Source organism: Medicago sativa, chromosome 4 (assembly GCF_051527215.1).
Source record: "Medicago sativa cultivar Bolivia chromosome 4, Bolivia_mono, whole genome shotgun sequence".
Lineage (NCBI taxonomy): Eukaryota > Viridiplantae > Streptophyta > Magnoliopsida > Fabales > Fabaceae > Medicago > Medicago sativa.
This window is the reverse complement of record NC_140752.1, coordinates 59,584,631-59,605,046: the sequence shown is the minus strand read 5'-3', so window position 1 is coordinate 59,605,046 and position 20,416 is coordinate 59,584,631. Positions and strand designations below refer to the sequence as shown.

The 20,416-nt window shown below is 33.2% G+C and overlaps 1 protein-coding gene across 1 annotated transcript; it reads right to left on the bottom strand.

Annotated features, from left to right (window-relative positions):
- Positions 1–15,288: 15,288 nt before the first annotated feature.
- Positions 15,289–19,991, bottom strand: LOC146930308 (S-adenosyl-L-methionine-dependent methyltransferases superfamily protein). The gene is made up of 10 exons (XM_085701873.1): positions 19,836–19,991; positions 19,466–19,571; positions 19,088–19,154; positions 18,183–18,248; positions 17,088–17,181; positions 16,851–16,961; positions 16,633–16,733; positions 16,432–16,506; positions 16,235–16,327; positions 15,289–15,937 (listed from the first exon to the last, which is right to left on the bottom strand). The coding sequence occupies exons 2-10, from the start codon at positions 19,477–19,479 to the stop codon at positions 15,647–15,649; spliced, it is 912 nt and encodes a 303-aa protein (XP_085557999.1). The 5' UTR covers positions 19,480–19,571; positions 19,836–19,991; the 3' UTR covers positions 15,289–15,646.
- Positions 19,992–20,416: the final 425 nt, after the last annotated feature.

Genomic DNA, 20,416 nt, shown 5'->3' with positions numbered 1-20,416 from the left:
TATATATCAAGATATAAGCATCCATATAGTAATAACAATATTAAGCCATGTGACAACCTAAGTACCTAATTTATAGGGAAAGTTTTCACCTAACTTGGACTAAAATCATGGGCTTCCAGGGGCGAAAAAGTCACGAAAAGTGATTTTTTTCGCAAGTCACCGGGTGCCTTGCGCCTAGATCCATGCGCCTGGCGCATGTGCCTGGGACATTAAGGCGCCTTGCGCCTCTAGGCATGCGTCAGACGCTTTAGTTTGTCACTTTTGTGCGCCTCGGGCCTCCTTTTGTGCGTCGGGCGCTTTAGTGCATTACTTTCCTATTTTACTGTATTCTTCACCTGTTGAGGTGTTTTCTTCATAGTTAAGTTGTCTTGGAACTTGGGAACAGAATTCCTCCCTTTGTAAAGTCTTCTGAGGCCTCTTGAATATTCATTCTTCATCTTCCCAAGGCCCAATAATCTTCGGAGGTCTTGCTTTGCAAGATTTGCTTGATTTCTTTGTGAATTACTTTAAGAACCCCCTAAAATTGCTATGTTTCGGGGAAGAATAAAATTACAGACTCAAATATAGAAAACATTACAAATGTCTCGAAATCATAGGCAATTCCTCTAATACTCCTCTTGTTTGCTGGTAATACCTACTAAAATATACTGAAAAACATGCTAAGAATAATGTAAGATGACCTGTTATCATCCACCCTTTCAACGTTAGTTTTCTCTGGCACACACACGTAATCATAGAACCATCAACCATTACTATCATCATAGAACTAGTTTCCTTTACTTTCCTTATAGTAATTCATCTTTGTGACATACATTCTATCATCACACTTCAATTGAGCATCACTAAAGGAGATGTGTTCCATTTATTGTTTTTTTAATTGATTTTTCTTTTTATGATTTGTTGTTTTTTTATCTGATTTGTTGTTTTTTTTTTTGTTCTATTTTTTTCTATGCCATGTATTTTTTCATTTCGATTTCTTGTTTTTTTAGCTCCTTTTTCATTTATCCGGTTTGTTTAATGTTTACAACAACTCATCGCTTTTTTTTTTAGGATTTTTTTCTTTTAACAATTGTTTCATTGATTTTATTTGCTTAGATTAACTAATTATTTTATTTTCATTGATATGATATTGTTTTGTTATTTTTTGTTGTTGTTGTTGTTGTTGTTGTTGTTGTTGTTGTTGTTGTTATTATTATTATTATTATTATTAATATTATTATTATAATTATTTACAATAAGTAAGTGATATTTTAATTATTAGATATTTTTTTCTGTATTTTTATTGAATATATAATAACTGGTATATAGTCACCATACTTTTGACAATTAGGAAACAATAATTGTTCTTGTAAAATAACTAGTTCGTTCCTTATATGTATTACTAATCAAATTGGAGATTCACAAGAAGAAAATAACAAACTAGAAAATAAAAGGGGAAAGGATAAAGACAAAGATAGTTATCTCGCTTGGTCCATGTATAAAACTATTGGCTTGTTACGCCTTCTGGTGGATGCTATAAACAGTGGGTTACATAATGACAATGAGTCGCTTAACAAACAAAATGTAGATCGAACTATCCTTCCTCGACTCATTGTCAAAACTAATCACTTTGCTATTATGTTTTTTACGCAATAATCGCCTTTTTTAGTTTTCTTTATTCAAACGCTAGAATTTATTTATTATTTTTCCGTATTAGTTTTAGTTTTCTTTATTCAAACGCTAGAATTTATTTATTATTTTTCCGTAAAAATTCGTTGAGTCATTTGAAATCCTAAAAATCCATGAAGTCCATTGAAATCTTAAAATTATGTGTTATAAATCTTGAGTGTAATTTTTTTAATCGGCAAAATATTATTAACCAAAGAGCCCGTGCAAGGAGCACTAATAAGCCTGGGTGGAAAAATAAAAGAGGAAATTACAAAGGAACGGTGGCCGCACAAAGCAGGAGCACACCCCCCTGAACCGAACCAACAGACCCCAAAAAACCACCCTCAAGTGAGCAGCCAAATGCAACTGCTATTGATACAGAACACAGCAGAAAAATCTGCTTCTGTTACAACAAAACAGGAAAGTGTAAAAAGTCTTATAAAAAAAGTCTTTTAAAATCTCACATAATCAATACAATCCAACAAAGTCGTTTAAAATCTTAAAGACTTTTTCTTACCAATATAATCTTTTAAAATCTCGACCCAATACACCCCCTAGTTTAATGACAAAACCGTCTTTTATAACTTTAGAAAGGCACAAACCGTTTTCGATCTTGTAGGAAGCTATTTTGTTGAACATTTTAAATTTCAATTATGACAATATATTTTTTTACAAGCATTATTGCAATATACTTAAAATCCATCTTTCTTCGTACATATCTATTATGTAGCTTGTACTAACTGGACAATGTGCCTGACTTGTCGAGAGAAGACTACAGTTGGTGCAAAAGGCATGCAGGTACACAAGGCATGACAATGTGCGGCTCCGGACAGATTCTAGAGTAACCGAATGACATCGGACTGAGAGGGATCTTGAGGCCATGCAGGTATGAGACTCAATGATTCAAGGAAGGCTTATAAGAATTGTCTGGTACTACCTATATCAACAAGATGCATCTTCTTTTTGGTAGCCCATTCCATAAGAACTCCACAGTTAAGCGTGCTTGACTTGGAGTAGTCTTTGGATGGGTGACCTACTGGGAAGTTTTCTGGTAAGCGTGCGAGTGAGGACAAAACACGCTAAAAAAGACTCGTGTTGGTTTGTGTAACAGCCCGGTGGGCCCCTCGCAAGGCACTGCACCCACCGCACTGCACTGTTACTCACAAGCTTAATCACTAGCCCCCTCGCCATACTAGTGTTTTTGCCTCCCGTGGGAATCGAACCTAGTACCTGGGGATAAGTACTACTTCAATGCATTCCCACTACCAATTGAGCTACTTTTTATTGTAACAGCCCGGTGGGCCCCTCGCAAGGCACTGCACCCACCGCACTGCACTGTTACTCACAAGCTTAATCACTAGCCCCCTCACCATACTAGTGTTTTTGCCTCCCGTGGAAATCGAACCTAGTACCTGGGGATAAGTACTACTTCAATGCATTCCCATATATATGAATGTGATATATATATATATATATATATATATATATATATATATATATATATATATATATATATATATATATATATATATATCACATTCATATTCTTCGTTTTTACTCGACTCCAAACCAAACAGAGGCTTTAGGGTTGAAATATGTTGGGAAGAGTCAAATAAGCAAATTATAGAACTAGAAGGCGCCACGGAGGTAGGCCAAAGTTTTAGTTTCACTATACTTGGTAGGTATTGATTACGACAAGGGCATGATATCATTTGCCTTAATTGATTTTTTCTTAAAAAATTCAAATTTTTTAACAACAAATTTTAATTAATTTTAATTAAATGGAAGCCCCTATTATGGACCCCTTTTTTAAAGGTCCACCCATGGTCCTTAGCAAATGACCTGCAATAGCAGGTAATTACTCTGCACTCTGATATACATTTGGTACAATTCACCTTTCTGTTAAAAACCACATAATGCTTCAATATCTTCGTTAAAAACAGGGACCTATTTAAGAAATCCAGATTAAAAGAAAAACGGTTTGCTTTGAAATGTTTGATCCGTCGCACCGCTGATTCTGAAACCACCGATTCATGACGTTTTCTCTACATAACATCCCATCCCAGATCCATGGAGCCATTAATTTTGTCCCGGTTAACGAACTTGGCTTCAGGTTTTGTATGAAAGTTATTATCAAGGAGATGTTGATTATAGTTGTTTATGTGGAAAGCGTGAAAACATTAACAGTTGGAATAACAATAGTGGTGTTTGCCCTTTTTCTCAAAAAAAATATTGAAGCTTGTCTTTTGTGTTTAAGGCCTTATTCAAATTCTACAGTTGCAATGGAATCTCAGTTCGGCTTAAAGGGAATGAGGTTTATGAACCAGAAACCATTTGGGATGGCTATGTTAAATTGTTAAATTTGAATTTAAGCTTTTCTTGAATGATGAAATTAAAGTTGCGGAATCAAGGATTGAGCTAAAGATTTGTTGTGAATTAGATGATTTGCTGGTTTTGATTGCAAAAGTTCAGTCACAGTAAAGATTCATGTGGAGGCCAACCATCTAAATTGAGAAGGAAGTGTGTTTACCCACTATTGCAAGTCATATAGCAAGGACCATGGGTGGACCCTTAAAAAAGAGGTCCATATTAGGGGCTCCCTAATTAAATATTTAATTTTTATTATGCTTTAATATGACCTAATTCTGAGTTCTTAGAGAGACTAAAGGTATCGCTTTGTTTTAATGATATCGCTTTGTTTTAATGATATCGCTTTGTTTTATAAATGATTGTTAGAATAGAGACTAGAACTATAGTTACGAAATTTAATTATATAGAGACTTAAATATAACAAAAAAAAAAACAATCAACGTTTATTAAAGAAAACGTCATTGTTTCGTACCAAAAAAAGAAAATGTCATTGTTTTATAAACGTTTCTTTTCTTTCCTTCTCTTGTTTCTATTCTTAGATGCATGAACAACATAAAATATTCTAGTCAAATTTGGTAACACAAGTTGAAGCTGTTTTCATGTCCGAAGCAAGGGAGATATAAATTGAAGTTGTATACTATAATGATGAAAATATCCATTACTACTTATTTCAAGATAAGACTTTGAATATAGCAACATTAACATATCTTTGGAAAGAATATAGCCTATTGTGTCATTGTTTTATTGAAAGGCACTGATTAATTTGCTTGACCTGTATTATGATGATAGCAACAGAAAAGTTTGGAATTCGAGTTGTACAGAGTGGATTTTATTCCCTGCGTCCTAAATTATAAGCAAAAAAATCTCATTTTTTTTTCCATATTATAAGAAAAAAATTTAACTTTTATCATATTTAATTATGTATTTTCAAAAAATCATATTTTACAAGGAGGAATTAAATGCAATTTGCATTCATTATGCTCTCTCTTTTATTTTCTCTATAACTAATAACCAATACAAATTGTTTTTACATATTTCTATGAAACTTATTCTAAGGGTAACACAAAAAACTATACTACAAACTACAATATTTTAATTTTCCTAATAAGTGTGATTTTTTTTTTTTTTTGCATATAATTTAGGACGGAGGGAGTATGAAAGAAAAAATATGAAGTTGACAGAATTGTGAAAGTGAAATTGGAAGAATTAGAAATGAGAGAAAAGTCAAAGAGGTGTCTTTGTCTTTCAGTTCAATGAATTATAGCCTATAATATAACATTTTTTAAGAGAAAATTAATACGGAGTATTATTACATATTTCATTGTTGATTTATTATTTTTGATAGTATTTTTTTATTTTTATATGGTCCATAAAAAAGACCTAATAAACATATTTCAAAAATTAGACTAAACCCCGTGAGCTTAGCTCAGTTGGTAGGGACAAGACATAATTAATATATGCAAAGTCCGGGGTTCAAACACCGGTCACAAAAAAAAAAAAGACTAAACGAGCCAATTCAACCGTTTGAATTGAAAACCCCTTCGTTTTGTAGATTGACTTGATTATGTTTACTTTCTTTTCTTTTTCAAAGCCCATGCAGCTATTATCTCTTCTATAGAATCTATCTTTAAATTTTTTTTTGGGGGGGTGTGAGTTAAATAGGAAAATTGTCTGGATTAAATGGGATGAGATTTGTTTACCGAAGGAGGATGGGGGTTGGGGGTTAGGAGAATAGGAGCTTTTAATTTGTCTATGTTGGGTAAGTGGTGTTGGAGAATGCTGAGGGAGAAAGAGGGGTTGTGGTATCGAGTGTTGAAAACCTGTTATGGTGAGGAGGGTGGCCGGATTAGGGAAGGGGGTAGACATGTGTCGGCGTGGTGGAGGACGGTTTGTCTAATCCGAGAAGGGGTTGGGGAGGGAGTTGGCAACAGGTTCGAAGAAAGTATTAGGCGGGTTGTCGGTGACGGCAAGGATACTTTATTTTGGTATGATAGGTGGTTAGGGGACATTCCATTGAGGATGCGGTTTCCCCGCCTTTTTGATTTGGCGGTGGCCAATGAGAGTAAGGTGGGGGATATGTGGAGGTTAGGTTAGGGGTCGGAGGGAGGGGCGTGGGAGTGGAGACGCCGTTTGTTTGCGTGGGAGGAGGAGTCTGTGACAGAGTGTTCTTTGTTATTACATGACATTGTTTTGCAGGATAACGTTCACGACACCTGGCGGTGGCTGCTGGACCCTATATATGGCTACACCGTGCGGGGAGCCTATCGTTTCATTACTAGTACAGGTGACTTGGTGGACAGAACTCGGGTTGATGATGTTTGGCACAAGCATGTTCCAGCTAAGGTGTCTCTTTTGGTGTGGCGCCTGCTCCGCAATAGGCTTCCTACTAAAGATAATTTGGAGCTTCGAGGCATCCTTCATTCAAATGACACAACCTATGTCGAGGGGTGCACTTCCACCGAATCCGCAACACATATTTTTCTTCATTGCAATTTTTCAGGCGAGCTTTTGTCTAATGTTCTCAACTAGTTAGGTATATCTTCTATGTCCGCCGATGAGCTTCGACATCATTATTCTCAATTCACCAAGATGGCGGGCATGCCATTATTTTCACATTTATTTTTCAGGATTATTTGGTTTGCAATTGTTTGGGTGATTTGGAAGGAGAAGAATAACCGGATTTTTCATAACACGGTTTCTTCTCCCTTTACTCTCATTGAAAAAGTAAAGTTGAATTCATTCTTATGGTTGAACTCGAAACAGTTGGCTTTTGTTTATAGTTACCACGACTGGTGGAGACAACTCATTCTTTGTATGGGTGTTCTTATGTAATTTTTAATTCTTCACCCTTTGGATGGTGCTTTTTGTAGCACCTTGACTGTGTAAATATTTTTCGGATTGCCTCCCTTGCACACCTTGTGCGGGTGGCTTCACCGCTTGGTTATATATATCATTTTGATTTGTTAAAAAAAATGATTGTAAATTTGTAATAATGCAATTTTGAACCGTGTGAATTGTATTTTCTTTTTAAGTTCATGCTAACGAGTATCTTAAAAAGTATTATTATTTAAAGAATCTATAATAAGAAATTTTATCATTTAAAATATGAAGTTTTAAACCATGTGAACTGTATTTTCTTTTTAAGTTCATGCTAACAAGTATCTTAAAAAGTATTATTGTTTAAGGAATCTATAATAAGAAATTTTATCTTTTAAAATATGACTCAAATACAAGTAAAAATAACAATTATACAACTTTTTATGAACCAATTACAAATTTTGATTGGTTAAACAATGTTTTAAGTACATTTGTTAGCATTTTTTAAAGTTAAAATGTTAATAGTTAGTTTGTTAAATTTAATATTATTCATTCCAGTGAGTTTGAATCCATAACCACCTAACACTCCGGGAAATACTTGGGTGACATAATGTCACTGTGACATTAAATCTGGGCCACACAAATGTACTCATGGATGTGTTGTGTGGCCCAAATGCAAATGGCAATGTGTGTTGTGTGACCCAGATTTAATGTCACGGTGACATTATGTCACCCAAGTGCTGTCTCATCATATGAATTGTGAGTTAAAATGTTACATCAGCAAACCAAGAAAATGATAAAGCCTCATAACATGGACTCCATCTGAAACTAAATGTGCACTCCCAAATATAAGAGGGGATTAAGCCACCACATATGATAATTAAAAACGAAATTAAGATAATGTGCCTTCAGCCACTAGTAGTATTGGAGCTTAATTTTCTTTATAAGTTGGTGAATAGAGTTCTTTTTTTTTGTTGAAATATTCTAGCATTCATGTTGTTGTGTGCAAGTGTGAGTTATATGTCCCACATCAGATAGAAAAGTAAAGGTTGAACACCTTATAAGTAAGAGGACCCATAAACCCACTGCCTTAAGGTTTTGGGTAAGAGTGTGGCGTCTCTCTCGCTTGTGTTGTTGTTCTAGCCTCGATGTGGACGGTCCGTTTCGACGAAGGGTATGACCGAGGCAGTCGGTCCGTTGCGCAGAAAGCAGCAACGACGGTACAAGCAGTGTCGGTCCGTTTGCGGAGAAACCAGCAACGTTGATACCAAGCAAAGTAAGAGCTCCCATCGGTCCGTTTGCGGAGAAACCAGCAACGTTGATACAAGCAAAGTAAGAGCTCCCATCATTGACCCAACACATGTCACGCCAAATAATCCAAAAAGAAGAAAGTTTTGCGGAGAAACCAGCAACGTTGTTACAAGCAAAGTAAGAGCTCCCATCATTGACCCAACACATGTCACGCCAAATAATCCAAACAGAAGAAAGTTAAATCAAATAGAAAGCATTACATTTTCTTTTTGAAGAAGCCATTCAATGATCGGAATTGAAGTGAACTATCCTTAACATGTTAATTTATAGTGTTCTAAAGTTCTAAATATATTTACAAAATATCATTTAAAAATATATGTTAATTTAACAAAAGGGACTAAACTACTTGCATTGTCGACGTTAAAAAGATGTTTTTTTTTGGGAATTAAAACAAAATTTCATAATTTGGTAGTGACCGAAAATATATTCAACCTTATATTTTACAATCAATTCACATATTACTTGATTTTTATGACAAATGAATTAGAGCCTTGATATTCTTTCATTTTTACTCTATGGCTATGCTACAAAATATGAAAATTGTTGTTGACACATTGCATAAGGTTGTGGCACACATGTAAAATACATTTTTGCTCCCTCGGCAGTTAACTGCCGAATTATGAAACCGGCTGCAGTTAACTACCGAGGAAAACTTCGACAGTTAACTACCGAGGAAAATTGAAAACTTCGGCAGTTAACTGCCGAGGAATCCTCAAACCCTTTTTTTTTTTTTTTTACAAAAACCATTAATTTTTTTTATTCTTTAAACCTAAATTTTCCTTAATTAAATTTAATTCTTTAATCCTTTTAAGGAATTAAACACAATTTTTTTTATGATTTCATTCATGTGATTTTGTTGCCATAAATGAAGAAATATGAGAGATGAATAATATTCGGTAGTTAATGGACCTAAAATGATAATTCAATAAAAAAAATGCAACAACAAAAAACGTTACAAATGATAGAATAATTATATTTGTAATTATTAGTAATTAATTATAATATTTAAGATATTTTTTTTTGTTGTTCACAAATTATAATATTTCAGATATTATTCATCTTTCTTTCAAATAATTATATTTGTAATTATTCTATCAATAATACCTTTTTTTTGTACAAATAAAACCACTTTTCTATTCTTCAAAAAAAACATTTTTTTAATTAATAAACGTGATTGAATATGTAGTAATTCTATGATCTCATATTTTTTTTATTTATGGCAACAAAATCATATGAATGAAATCAACAACTTTATAAAAAGAATCGTGTATTTAATGGCAACAAAATTCATATTTCTTCATTTATGCCAACAAAATCACATGAATGAAATCATGAAAAGAATTATGTTTAGTTCCTTAAAAGGATTAAAGAATTAAATTTAATTAAGGAAAATTTAAGTTTAAAGAATAAAAAGAATTAATGGTTTTTGTAAAAAAAAAAAGGATTTGAGGATTCCTCGCCAGTTAACTGCCGAAGTTTTTAATTTTCCTCGATAGTTAACTGCCGAAGTTTTCCTCGGTAGTTAACTGCAGCCGGTTTCATAATTCGGCAGTTAACTGCCGAGAGAGCAAAAACGTATTTTACATGTGTGCCACAACCTTATGCAACGTGTCAACAACAATTTTCACAAAATATTGAAACATTCTGACTCTGAGTGTCCTAAACGTGTCCTATATTCTGAGTTCTAAAAGAGGTCCCCCCAAGTCAGGGTTGGCTCAGACTCCCCACACGTGCATGCAGTCCATGCTAAGTAAATTCACTGTATAAAGGAAAACAAATGTTCAATCGGTCACTTCATGCACCATGCTGCTGACAAAAATTTAAAGGCTTAATATAGTAATTTTAGCCCTTAATTTTTCCAAAGTTACGATTTTGGTCTCGTAAAAAAAACTACAAAATCGTCCTCTAAGTTTTGCATCTGTGGCAATTTTGGTCCTCAAGACCAATTTTGACTCGGTCTACGTTGACATGACACCCTAAGTGAAGTGTCACGTGTTATTTTTTTTATTTTTTTTGTCTTGGAGGCCAAAACTGCTACAGTTGCAAAACTTAGGGGGCGGTTTTGTAGTTTTTTTCTTAGGGTCAAAATTGCAACTTTGTAAAAGTTAGGGGGTAAAAACTGTTATTAAGCCAAATTTAAAGGGTGTCTCTTATTACAGTACTACTAACTTTTTACAAAATTAAGGGTAAACAAATTTAATAGAATAATAAAATTGTTTGAAATGTATCTCGGATTTACATATTTATATTTATCTTTGTAATTATTAAATGTCATAAAAAAGAGAAAATGTATTAATGCTTTTTAATAGTAAATTAAGGGTGTGTTTGGAAAGAGGGTTTAGGATGGGAAAGAATGGGAGAATTTACTTTTCTTTTTTAATTTTTTTTTGTGGTGGCTGGGGTTGAAACCCCGGACCTTGTATATATTATACATTGTCCTTACCAACTGAGCTAAGCTCACAAGAACTTTTCTTTTTCAATTTACAGACATTATAAAATGTTTTTTTTTTAAAATTGGATTAACAACATGATAAATGATCATATAATACTTCAAAAACACTTAATTTATTTTAAAAAGACATTTTACATTGTTCATAATTTAAAAAATAAAAGTGAACTCTCCCCTCCATTTCCCTCCGAAACCCTCAATCCAAACACACCCTAAAGGATTATGTTCAATTATGGCCTACAAGGACACATGCTAAAGATTTTTGGGTTAAATAAGTAAATGATCTTTCTAAATATACAAACATTTGATTTTATTTCCCCTAAAATATTCTTTAAACTTTTAGTCTCTCTAAAATTTTTCATACATGAAATTAGTCCATACGTTTTAGTTAACTCATAATTAATTTTCATATATTTAAATAAAATTTTCCCGAAATTGGTAAAATATTACGACAATCTTTCCCATATTTTTGAATTTTTAACAAAAAATGAATTAAATATGAATTTTTATATTTTTTTTGCAAAAAAAATTATATTAAATTCATGTTTTTTTAAAAAAATTCTAATTTTTTTTTTGGAAAATATTGTCATAATTTTCTACCCATTTCAGAAAAATTTTATTAAAAAATATGATGGTTAAATATGAGTTGACTAAAAAGTAAAACTAATTTCATGGATGGTAAATTTTGGAGGGACCAAAAGCATAAGAAATATTTAAGATAAAATCAAATGTTAATATATCTAGGAAGACCATTTACTTATTTAAGTCAAGAATTTTTCTTAGAACAAAATGAACTGAAAGTGTGACATGTAATGTATAATGAGATAGGAAAAAGGTGGAAAACAATGTAATTTTATTTATAATCCAAATATATTTTAGAATTTATTCTATAATTTTTTTTTGGATGCACCGTGGCCCATCTGAACCCTATAGGGGTTCCACCACTATTTACTATATGTATGGTTAGTTCCACTTCAAGAGGGATCATAATTAATTCTAGGGATGTAAAACTGGTTCTGATTAGTTGCTGTTGAGTTGAATTTAATTTTTCCTTCATAATTGATTATATTACTACCGCCGTTTTAAAATGAGTGTCGTTTTAGGTGTTTATACACATATTAAGAAATGCAATGATTAAAAGAAAGAGAATGATTATTTTACCAAATTATCCTTATTAACTACTCCCTCCGTCCCGGAATAACTGACCCATTTTCTAAAAAAAAGTGTCCCAAAATAACTGACCCATTTCAATTTTCAATACAACTTTCATCATTCCCAATACAATATAACACTAAATAATACTACTTTTATCATTCCCAATACAATATATACCACTTTCCCTTTTATTTATACACTTTTCTTAATCTGTGTGAAAAACCAAAGTAGGTCAATTATACCGGGACGGAGGTAGTATTGGTTAGTTTTAAAAGTAATACTTTGGAAGTAGTGTGCAGAGTATTAATTGGAGGGTACAATTGAAAAGAAAAAGTTATTATTGCATTGGAAACAGAAAACGACATTCATTTTGAAACAAATTTTTTTGGCTAAAGCGACACTCATTTTGAAACGGAGGGAGTATAAGTTAGGATTTGTAAAGTTGATTTTCACATACAAACGTATAGTTCAACTCATTTTTACATCAATCTATCCAAACAGAAATAACTATTAATCAAAATCAATTCACTATGTGTCACAACTAAGCACGCGTATATATCTGCTTATCATTTGTTAGCATTTTCAAAAAAAATTTGTCTAATTTATAACCAGAACCTTGCATATATTATGCATTGTCTCTACCAACTGAACTAAGCTCATGATGACAACATTTTCTAATTTGTAACACTGGTTGGTTATCACTAGGTAACAAAATTTGATTTGTTTATTGTGGTTAGTAAATATTTGGTGAATTTTTTTTTTCCGACCCAATTGCCAAAAAAAATGAAACATCTGACCCCTTTCAAAATTATATACCAAAATGAAGTGATGGGCTCTGACACGCGCAGAAAAAGCAGCCCATTACCGCCAAATGAAACGGCGGTAATGGGGAAAACGACAAAACAAAAAAAAAAAAAATTCCCAAAGTGGGTCATTTTGGTATATAATTTTGAAAAGGGGTCAAATGTTTCATTTTTTTTTTTGGCAATAGGGTCGGAAAAAAAATTCAATATTGGTTCGCAACTTTGAATTTATTGTAACTAGGCATCCAATAGTAGTGTTGTAACAATGACAACCTCTAGCTAAACAAATACACACACTCATAGGATGGTCAAAGTAATGGTAATGATTTGTTGCTGTGGACACTTTTGAAAGCAATTTCTTGGTCCTTTTGCCTTGATTGACAAGTTACCATTTATATATATATATATATGTTGTCTGCTATCTCACGTTATTCTTTGTGACATGACATCCCTTCATATACTATTGGTAAAACACCCTGCAATTTCATGATCACATATCTGTCTTTTTGTGCCTTATTTCATTTCGCAAAGAATCCTCTTTTGATTGATTTTGATTCTAATTAATGTTCGTATAGTCTGACTCGTATTCTTTCCCTATGATAATTTATTGAAAATCATATCTTTTTCACAATCTACAAAGTTAAAATCTCAACTAGATTTTATATTTTATAGGAACCAGAATTTAGTTTAATCAACACGAAAATTAAACAGAAATTATTTATGAGTTTGTTCGGAACGAATGTTTCAAGATTTAATTTGATTAGAGTGAATAAGTAAATTAGCCCTCAAAATTGCAAGCGTCGATAAAAATAGTTCTTTATATGACCTTTCGTATATGTTAGAATAACAACTGGTATAAAAGTATAAAAGAAAACCAAAAATCAAAAGACAATGAGACACGATATTTGTTCATCCAGTTCGGCTAATGATGTACACATTTATGACTATATAACATATGTAGTTCCGCTCTCTCATACTCATCGTCTTTTTAAAAAAAATGATCCAAACAAAAATTATTAAAATAGTTGTTTTTCAATACAAAATAACATAGGCATTAGTTTATGAAAGTAGGTTATTCTATTCATAGAACAAAAATTATTGTTGAGCAACTTTAACTAATGCATGCTATCTCAGTTTCTATTTTATTGTGGTATACTGTTGAAAGAGACACTACTAGCTCTTAAAAAACTCCATAGGGTGTTTAATTAAATTTCTGTTCATGATTTTATACAAACCAAAGTTCAAAAATTTCCAAGTGAAAATCCAAACACTATTACTATGAATCCATGCAATCAACTAGCATAGGAACCTCATCCCTAAACATAGGCCAAAAACACCAAGGAAAGGACACTATTTCCCTGATTATGTTATGTATAATAAGCCAAAGATTGTAATAGTACTAGTCATAACAAGTTTTGCATATGATATTTCCTACAAAAGAAGAAATAATAGTATACTTGCTAGTATAGGGATCTATGGCTTTGTTGGGCTATTTTTAGATAAGCTGTGAAGTAGAAACAAACCTAAGAAGTAACCCTAAATTCAAACTAGAAGGCCCCTGTAGATTTACCCAAATAAATTGTATCTTCTTCTTGTGCTATCATATCTTTTTATGTGCCACACAAGCTACATCAATTTGTGACTTGTGATGGTTTTCTTACCATGATTTTTCAAACTCTAGAGTACCTAAAATTAGACCCTTTAACTAATTTGTCAATAAAATTTAAGGCAGTCTCATATCATATTAATCTATGAGGATGCCATATAATGCAGAAGAATATGGCTGTACCATAATGGACCTCGAAGCCTAGAGCCGATCTCGCGTTGACATAAAATATGCCCAAACTCAAAAATACAACTGATTTGAGCGTTCAAGCAACGCAAAGGTGAATAAGCTATTGATCTTGGAGCATATTTTCAAAACAATATACCTGTTAGCTAATATAAGCCAAGAGTCTAGGGGGCTTGTGTACCAGGACGGAGGTAAGAATTGTGAAACAAGTCATCATGTGTCCTTTAAAATAGGCCCAACATAAGGCCACACACAAGTCGGGTCCATATAAAATTGTAGCCCAAAATAAGAATTCAAGTAAACAACATAAGGATAAGATAAATTTTGTATCTGCCTCACATATTACTCAAAACTGGCGAAAAAGCCAATCGAAAAGTGAATCCGATAAGTTTTTTAGAGTAAAAGTTGTAGCATTGGAAACTACAGTCCGATATGTGAGAGGCTATTGCAGCAAAACAGGGGAGCCAATAGAGCCTCACTCCAAGGATAAGACAATAACTCGGTATTGATCCACATATCAAGGAAAGACAACCAATCCTTATTCGATAGAGACATGATCAGCAAGATGCTGATTACAACGAATTTATCAAGAAGCTGATTACAACGTAAACAGAGGATGAGGATGTCACCTAAACCAATCAGAACACACTACCACTTGAATCATAAAATTGCTATAAATCGGTATGATCACTCAATCAATACCTTACAAAACCTTGCTCACAGGAAGTAGTTAGTCATCACTAGGTGACGATCTCTATGTTTCCGAGCAGCAGTGTCTTTGCAGGCCTCCCTCCACATTGGAGCAGCCGAGCAACAGTCGGAGAAGCAGGAGTAGCGGAAGAGAAGAAAGAGGAGTCGTCACTACTGGGTGACAATCTCTATGTTCCCTAACAGGAACAGCTATTAAACCATTTAGATAAATTTCAAGTAAAATAACGAACTACTTTTAATGGAAAAACTCTCGTTACTAAAAATTAATCCAAACAAGTAACAATAACTAGGTATAAAAAGCAGAATTAAATACATGTTCTAAAGACCTCAACTTGCAGATGCAATATATTACTGTGACATACATGGTGCGGTTGCCAACCATTATGCAAATGCTTTCAAGTTCTGGCAAACTTAACACGGTTACTGCTTCATCATTGATACACCTACACTTCAATGGACAGAAAGATTGGACTCCAGCTCGTGATCCTAACGAAATAGTAGTCATGTAAAGGTGAACACCGCATTGAAGCCTCTGCGTCTGACCACTGATATTTCGTAAGCTAACGAAATCTTCACAACCAACTTTCAAAATCATGATATCTTTACGTCTCGTAAAATCCTTGCAGCCACTGAGCCATACCTTCTGGCTTCCCACTCGCTAAGCTTTGCATTTTGGGGAATAGACTTACTATGATCCTCGGTATTTTCTTCAACAAGATCAGATCCTTCTACAATATTTTCCTCAGTGTTTTTATCCTCCACATCAGTTTCCACATCAACTTTTTCGGCAGTAGCCTGACTTGAGTTTTCTGGGCCCTCTGCCAAATGTTTAAATCCCATAATGAAGAGTTCAATGCTTGGATGTTGAAAAGTTTCATCCATCTGCACATAATGAATAGTTCAATACTTGTAAGACTGTTTGGAACTTTGGAAGAGCTTACAGAAACAGCTTATGACATGTCCAAAAGCTGTTTTTAGCTTATTTCCATAAGCTCTTCGCGATAGCTTATGGAAACATCTTATAGCTTATATGAAAACAATTTGACTTTAGTTTAGATTTTGTTATCAAAATAGCTTATGCATAAGCACTTATATCATAAACACTTATGCTATAAGCGCTTATCCAAACTCACCAATTAATTTAAATATATGGTGATGTCAAAAGAACGTATAACATACCTTTGATTTCGAGACGGTCTTCATGTCAAAGTTTTTTTTCCACATCTGAAGCATCTTCTCATGGACACTGGTAGATCGGATCTCATAACCCAACTTCATGGATAAATTCAAAATAAATATAAATATCAAATAAGCAAATCCAACTCCATTACTAAAATTAAGTGCATAGTTTAATTATGAATAGTTGAGTAACATACCATGGTAGTAGTCCTAGGTCCAGATAAAGCAAGTATTGTCCGCAACAGAGGCTCCAATAAATGTTCTACATAAACCTTTAACGAAATAAAGTAAACCAAAAATTAGGATTATGTTAAACATTAAATTACAATTAATAATTGGTCAATGAGTTAATTTATTCTTTCTACTTTGTATGAAGAAAGGTCTGTTTTAACACTTACAACGTCAGTGCCAATAATGTAGTCAAATGGAGGACCAACGGCCTTAATGTGACTCTCATCTCCCCACTGAAGCTCGGAAACCTTGATTGAGCCAAATAACTCTGGAGGCAGATGATTTTTGAGTGAGATACTATCATCATTCAAATCCACATAACGCAATCACAAGATTAAATACTGTAGCAAGGTTCAAAAAGATGGTTCAAAAGTTTGAAACAAACCAGGATTCTTTTGCATAACCCTTGAAATATTACGATCAACGTTTCTTTGTAACAATGGCAAAACCTCCTTTTGGTCTGTAACTATAACATCACAACCCAGCATAGCCATGGCTGCAAAAGAAGTGCAGATCAGCCTAGGCAACACCAGCCAAAGAAAGTAATAAAATAGGGTATAACTTAGATTAATTTTAACCAATGAGTGAATTTAGGCACAGTTAACTAAATTGAAAAACTCACCAAACCCGGAAACACCACAGCCAGCTCCTAGTTCTATTACACGTTTTCCTTTAAGTTTAGCCGGGGAAAACCTTCCTTTTCTGCAATTCCGTTCCTAAAATGATATAAGATATACTATAAGGAATTACAATAATGAAGGTTAAAATATTACAAGGTAATATAAAGTAAATGAAATATCTAAAGAACTTCATGACCTAGCCAAATCTTAAAGGATCTAACCCAAAGAAGAGAACCCCTCTACACTATTAGCCTATCTCTCACTCAAATCTCAAATCTCAAATGAAATATCTAAAGAACTTCATCCATACCTCCCTCTTTCTCTAGTCTGCAGTCTGCACCCCTATAACAGAACCCCTCTACACTATTAGCCTATCTCTCACTCAAATCTCAAATCTCAAATGAAATATCTAAAGAACTTCATCCATACCTCCCTCTTTCTCTAGTCTGCAGTCTGCACCCCTATAACAGAACCCCTCTACACTATTAGCCTATCTCTCACTCCCCACGACGTGGATAATCCCACTCTCCCCATTCCCATTCTTTCTAGCATTAACCATCTACATACTAGGCCTATGGGTTGCTGCTGTGCTAACAGCCCATTTGGAACACATTTCTCATTTGGGGTCCTATCATAATGCCACATCAAAAGTTTGTGAACAATAGGGAGCAAGATTATCTATAAAGAGAATTGTAAAACACACAGCAAATTATAGTGCGGCATCCTTTACCCAGTTAAGTGGTTTTGAGACCGGTTTCTTTCTGAGCTATTTCTATGCTTTGCGAATTGTGTACGAATTTGAATAAACCAGTTCACAGAAGTACCGCGATCGTATTTGCGGCTCTCTGGTCACAGTAGCGAAATTTGTGACTATTATATGGACATCTAGCTTTTTAACCTTATCACTATACTTCATCTTCATGTAGACCCCAAAATTATAAGGCATGCATTATATATGCTTTAATAATTGATAATCTAAAGAGTAAACCAATTAAATTATAACATTATGTAAAGTAAAACAACTTAAGATCTAACAATCTCATTCATGAAAAAATAACAAGACATTCCAAATCATTTGAGGATGATATAAAACTTACAAGAAACTTTGCAAACACAAGTGATGCATCCCATATTGTAGTTCCATGGTGCTTAGAATTAGGGTCCTATTCAAAATAAAACAGTCAGATTAGAGAAATATAAAATCATTATCATCCGAATGCCTATAAGTTGAAGCAATGACAGAATAAGGCACGTGTCTTTTGGTCAATCATTATTTCAAAAAAAATTCAAAGAGATTCATCTTTAGTGCAGTGTTTTATTTCCCTACATCTATTTGGCACTTCTAATCTTCCCAAAGATTTTGAAAACACTAACTAAATAAGCAGAAACTATTGTGATTTTACACAAATTATACCCTCAATGTGATAGAATAAGATTTTGGATTCAACCTTTTAGTAAATTAAGAGGAGCATCTCCAATTAGTTATAAATCCTCTGACCCGTGAGTATTTCTTCTGAAATTAAATATTCACTTGGATTACATGAAGCCGGTGAAATAAGCTAACATTTCACTACTTAGACCTTGTTTGAGTAAACCGTTTAATTAAGCGCTTACAGCATAAGCATTTAATTATAAGCTATTTCTAGTTTCTATAACAAAAGATAAAATAAAGTCAAACTTTTTCATAAGCTATCCTAGAGAGTTTATGAAAATAAGTCGTTTCCATAAACTCTCACAAACAGTCTCAAAAGTGTTTATGTCAATAGATAAGTTCAAATAAGTCAATCCAAACAGACCCTTAAGGAAAGAAATATCCATACAACAACAGCTCAGCCTAACCCCACAAGGTAGGCTTGGTTAAAAGAAAAAGTATCTATGATTGGCTAAAAGAGATGTTTAGCTGTTCTTTAATTTGCACGCATTAAAATTCTACGACTCAAGTTCCATTGACCTATTGCACTCTACACTCTCAAAAGAGGTAATTTTAAAGACAGTACAATACCTGAGCAAACTGCAAATCATGGCCTAAAATCTCCAATGGCATCTCAAAAGTGGTTGGGGTATTTAATCTGGTACAACATTCAAAAGCATTACTAAAGAGACATTTAGTACACAACAATTATAGTTTTAAAAATCGAAGAAAGAATCATTCAATTCTCTTGACTATATATGTTCAGCTCGTGCAGTAGTTATAGTACAACTATAACAGAAAGCTAGTTGTACTACAACTATTGCAAGAGGTGAACCAATAGTATACAGTAGTACAACTTGATCATAAGTAATGATCAGTTAGTACATTGAAATTCATCGTGCTAATAAACCAAGTGATTGGACCAAAGTGGTTAATGGGCATCAATAAAGATCGAATCAATAAGGATACCTATCAGCTTCCATGAGATCAAACTCTACCAAAAAATTCTCAATACAAATTCAAATCTAGAAAGTTCAATCTCCAACTTAAGATTAAATTTTCTGCTGAATAATCACTGAAAAAAAAAACAAAAAATATATGTTAATCATGTCATAAAAACAAACAGAATTGCAAGGAGATTGAAACAAACATTAAAAAATATGAATTTTTTTCCCAACAAAAACCCTTAACTTGTTCAAAAAACATTAATTTAACTTGAATTTCGTTATTTTAGGACGAATTTTAACAAATTCAAAATATGTATCAAAAATTTATTTATTTTTTATTAAAAAGAAGACGAAATAAGATGGTACAAACTGAATAAAATTGAATTATATACATAAATATAAGGAGGTGGAAGATTGAACGGTGGCGATTGGAGGTGAAAGTGAGAGTGATAAGATTGTGAAGAAGAGATTGAGGAGGAAGGTTTATGGTTTGAACTGAGGTGGAGTGGAATTTGAGTTTCTGAGGAATCAAGGTTACTGTACTTACGGCACAACACTATAGTGTGGTGTACTTATGTTTTGTTTAAACTTTGCACTCGTGTGCGTTTCGATGTTTTTCTGTTCTTCTATTCTCTTTTTTATTTTTTTTATTTTTTTTTCTTTTTAGTATTCACAAGCAAGAAAAACTGTATTTTTTACTCAAAACAACATATTATTATCTTAAATCAGTTATTTAAGAGCCTGTTTGTTATGGTGTTTTTAAAAATATATATTTTGTCAAAAATAATTATTTATATAATCAAAATTAATCCATCAGTCCTTTATCTTATTTATTTGTAAAAGTCGAGTCCTTTATCTTTTTTCCCGTTCAAATCTTTTGTCTCTTGAAATGTTTGCAAGTTAGTCCTTTTTCATTTTCATTAAAAAAAATGCTGACGTGGCTTGCCACATATGATTATTAGGATTAGTGTTT

Coding starts and splice junctions, on each gene's coding strand:
- LOC146930308 (XM_085701873.1), bottom strand. Junction 16,962..17,087: donor CTGTGGTGTTTCCGGGTTTG/GTGAGTTTTTCA, acceptor CTTCTTTTGCAG/CCATGGCTATGCTGGGTTGT. Junction 16,328..16,431: donor GACCTAGGACTACTACCATG/GTATGTTACTCA, acceptor TTATCCATGAAG/TTGGGTTATGAGATCCGATC.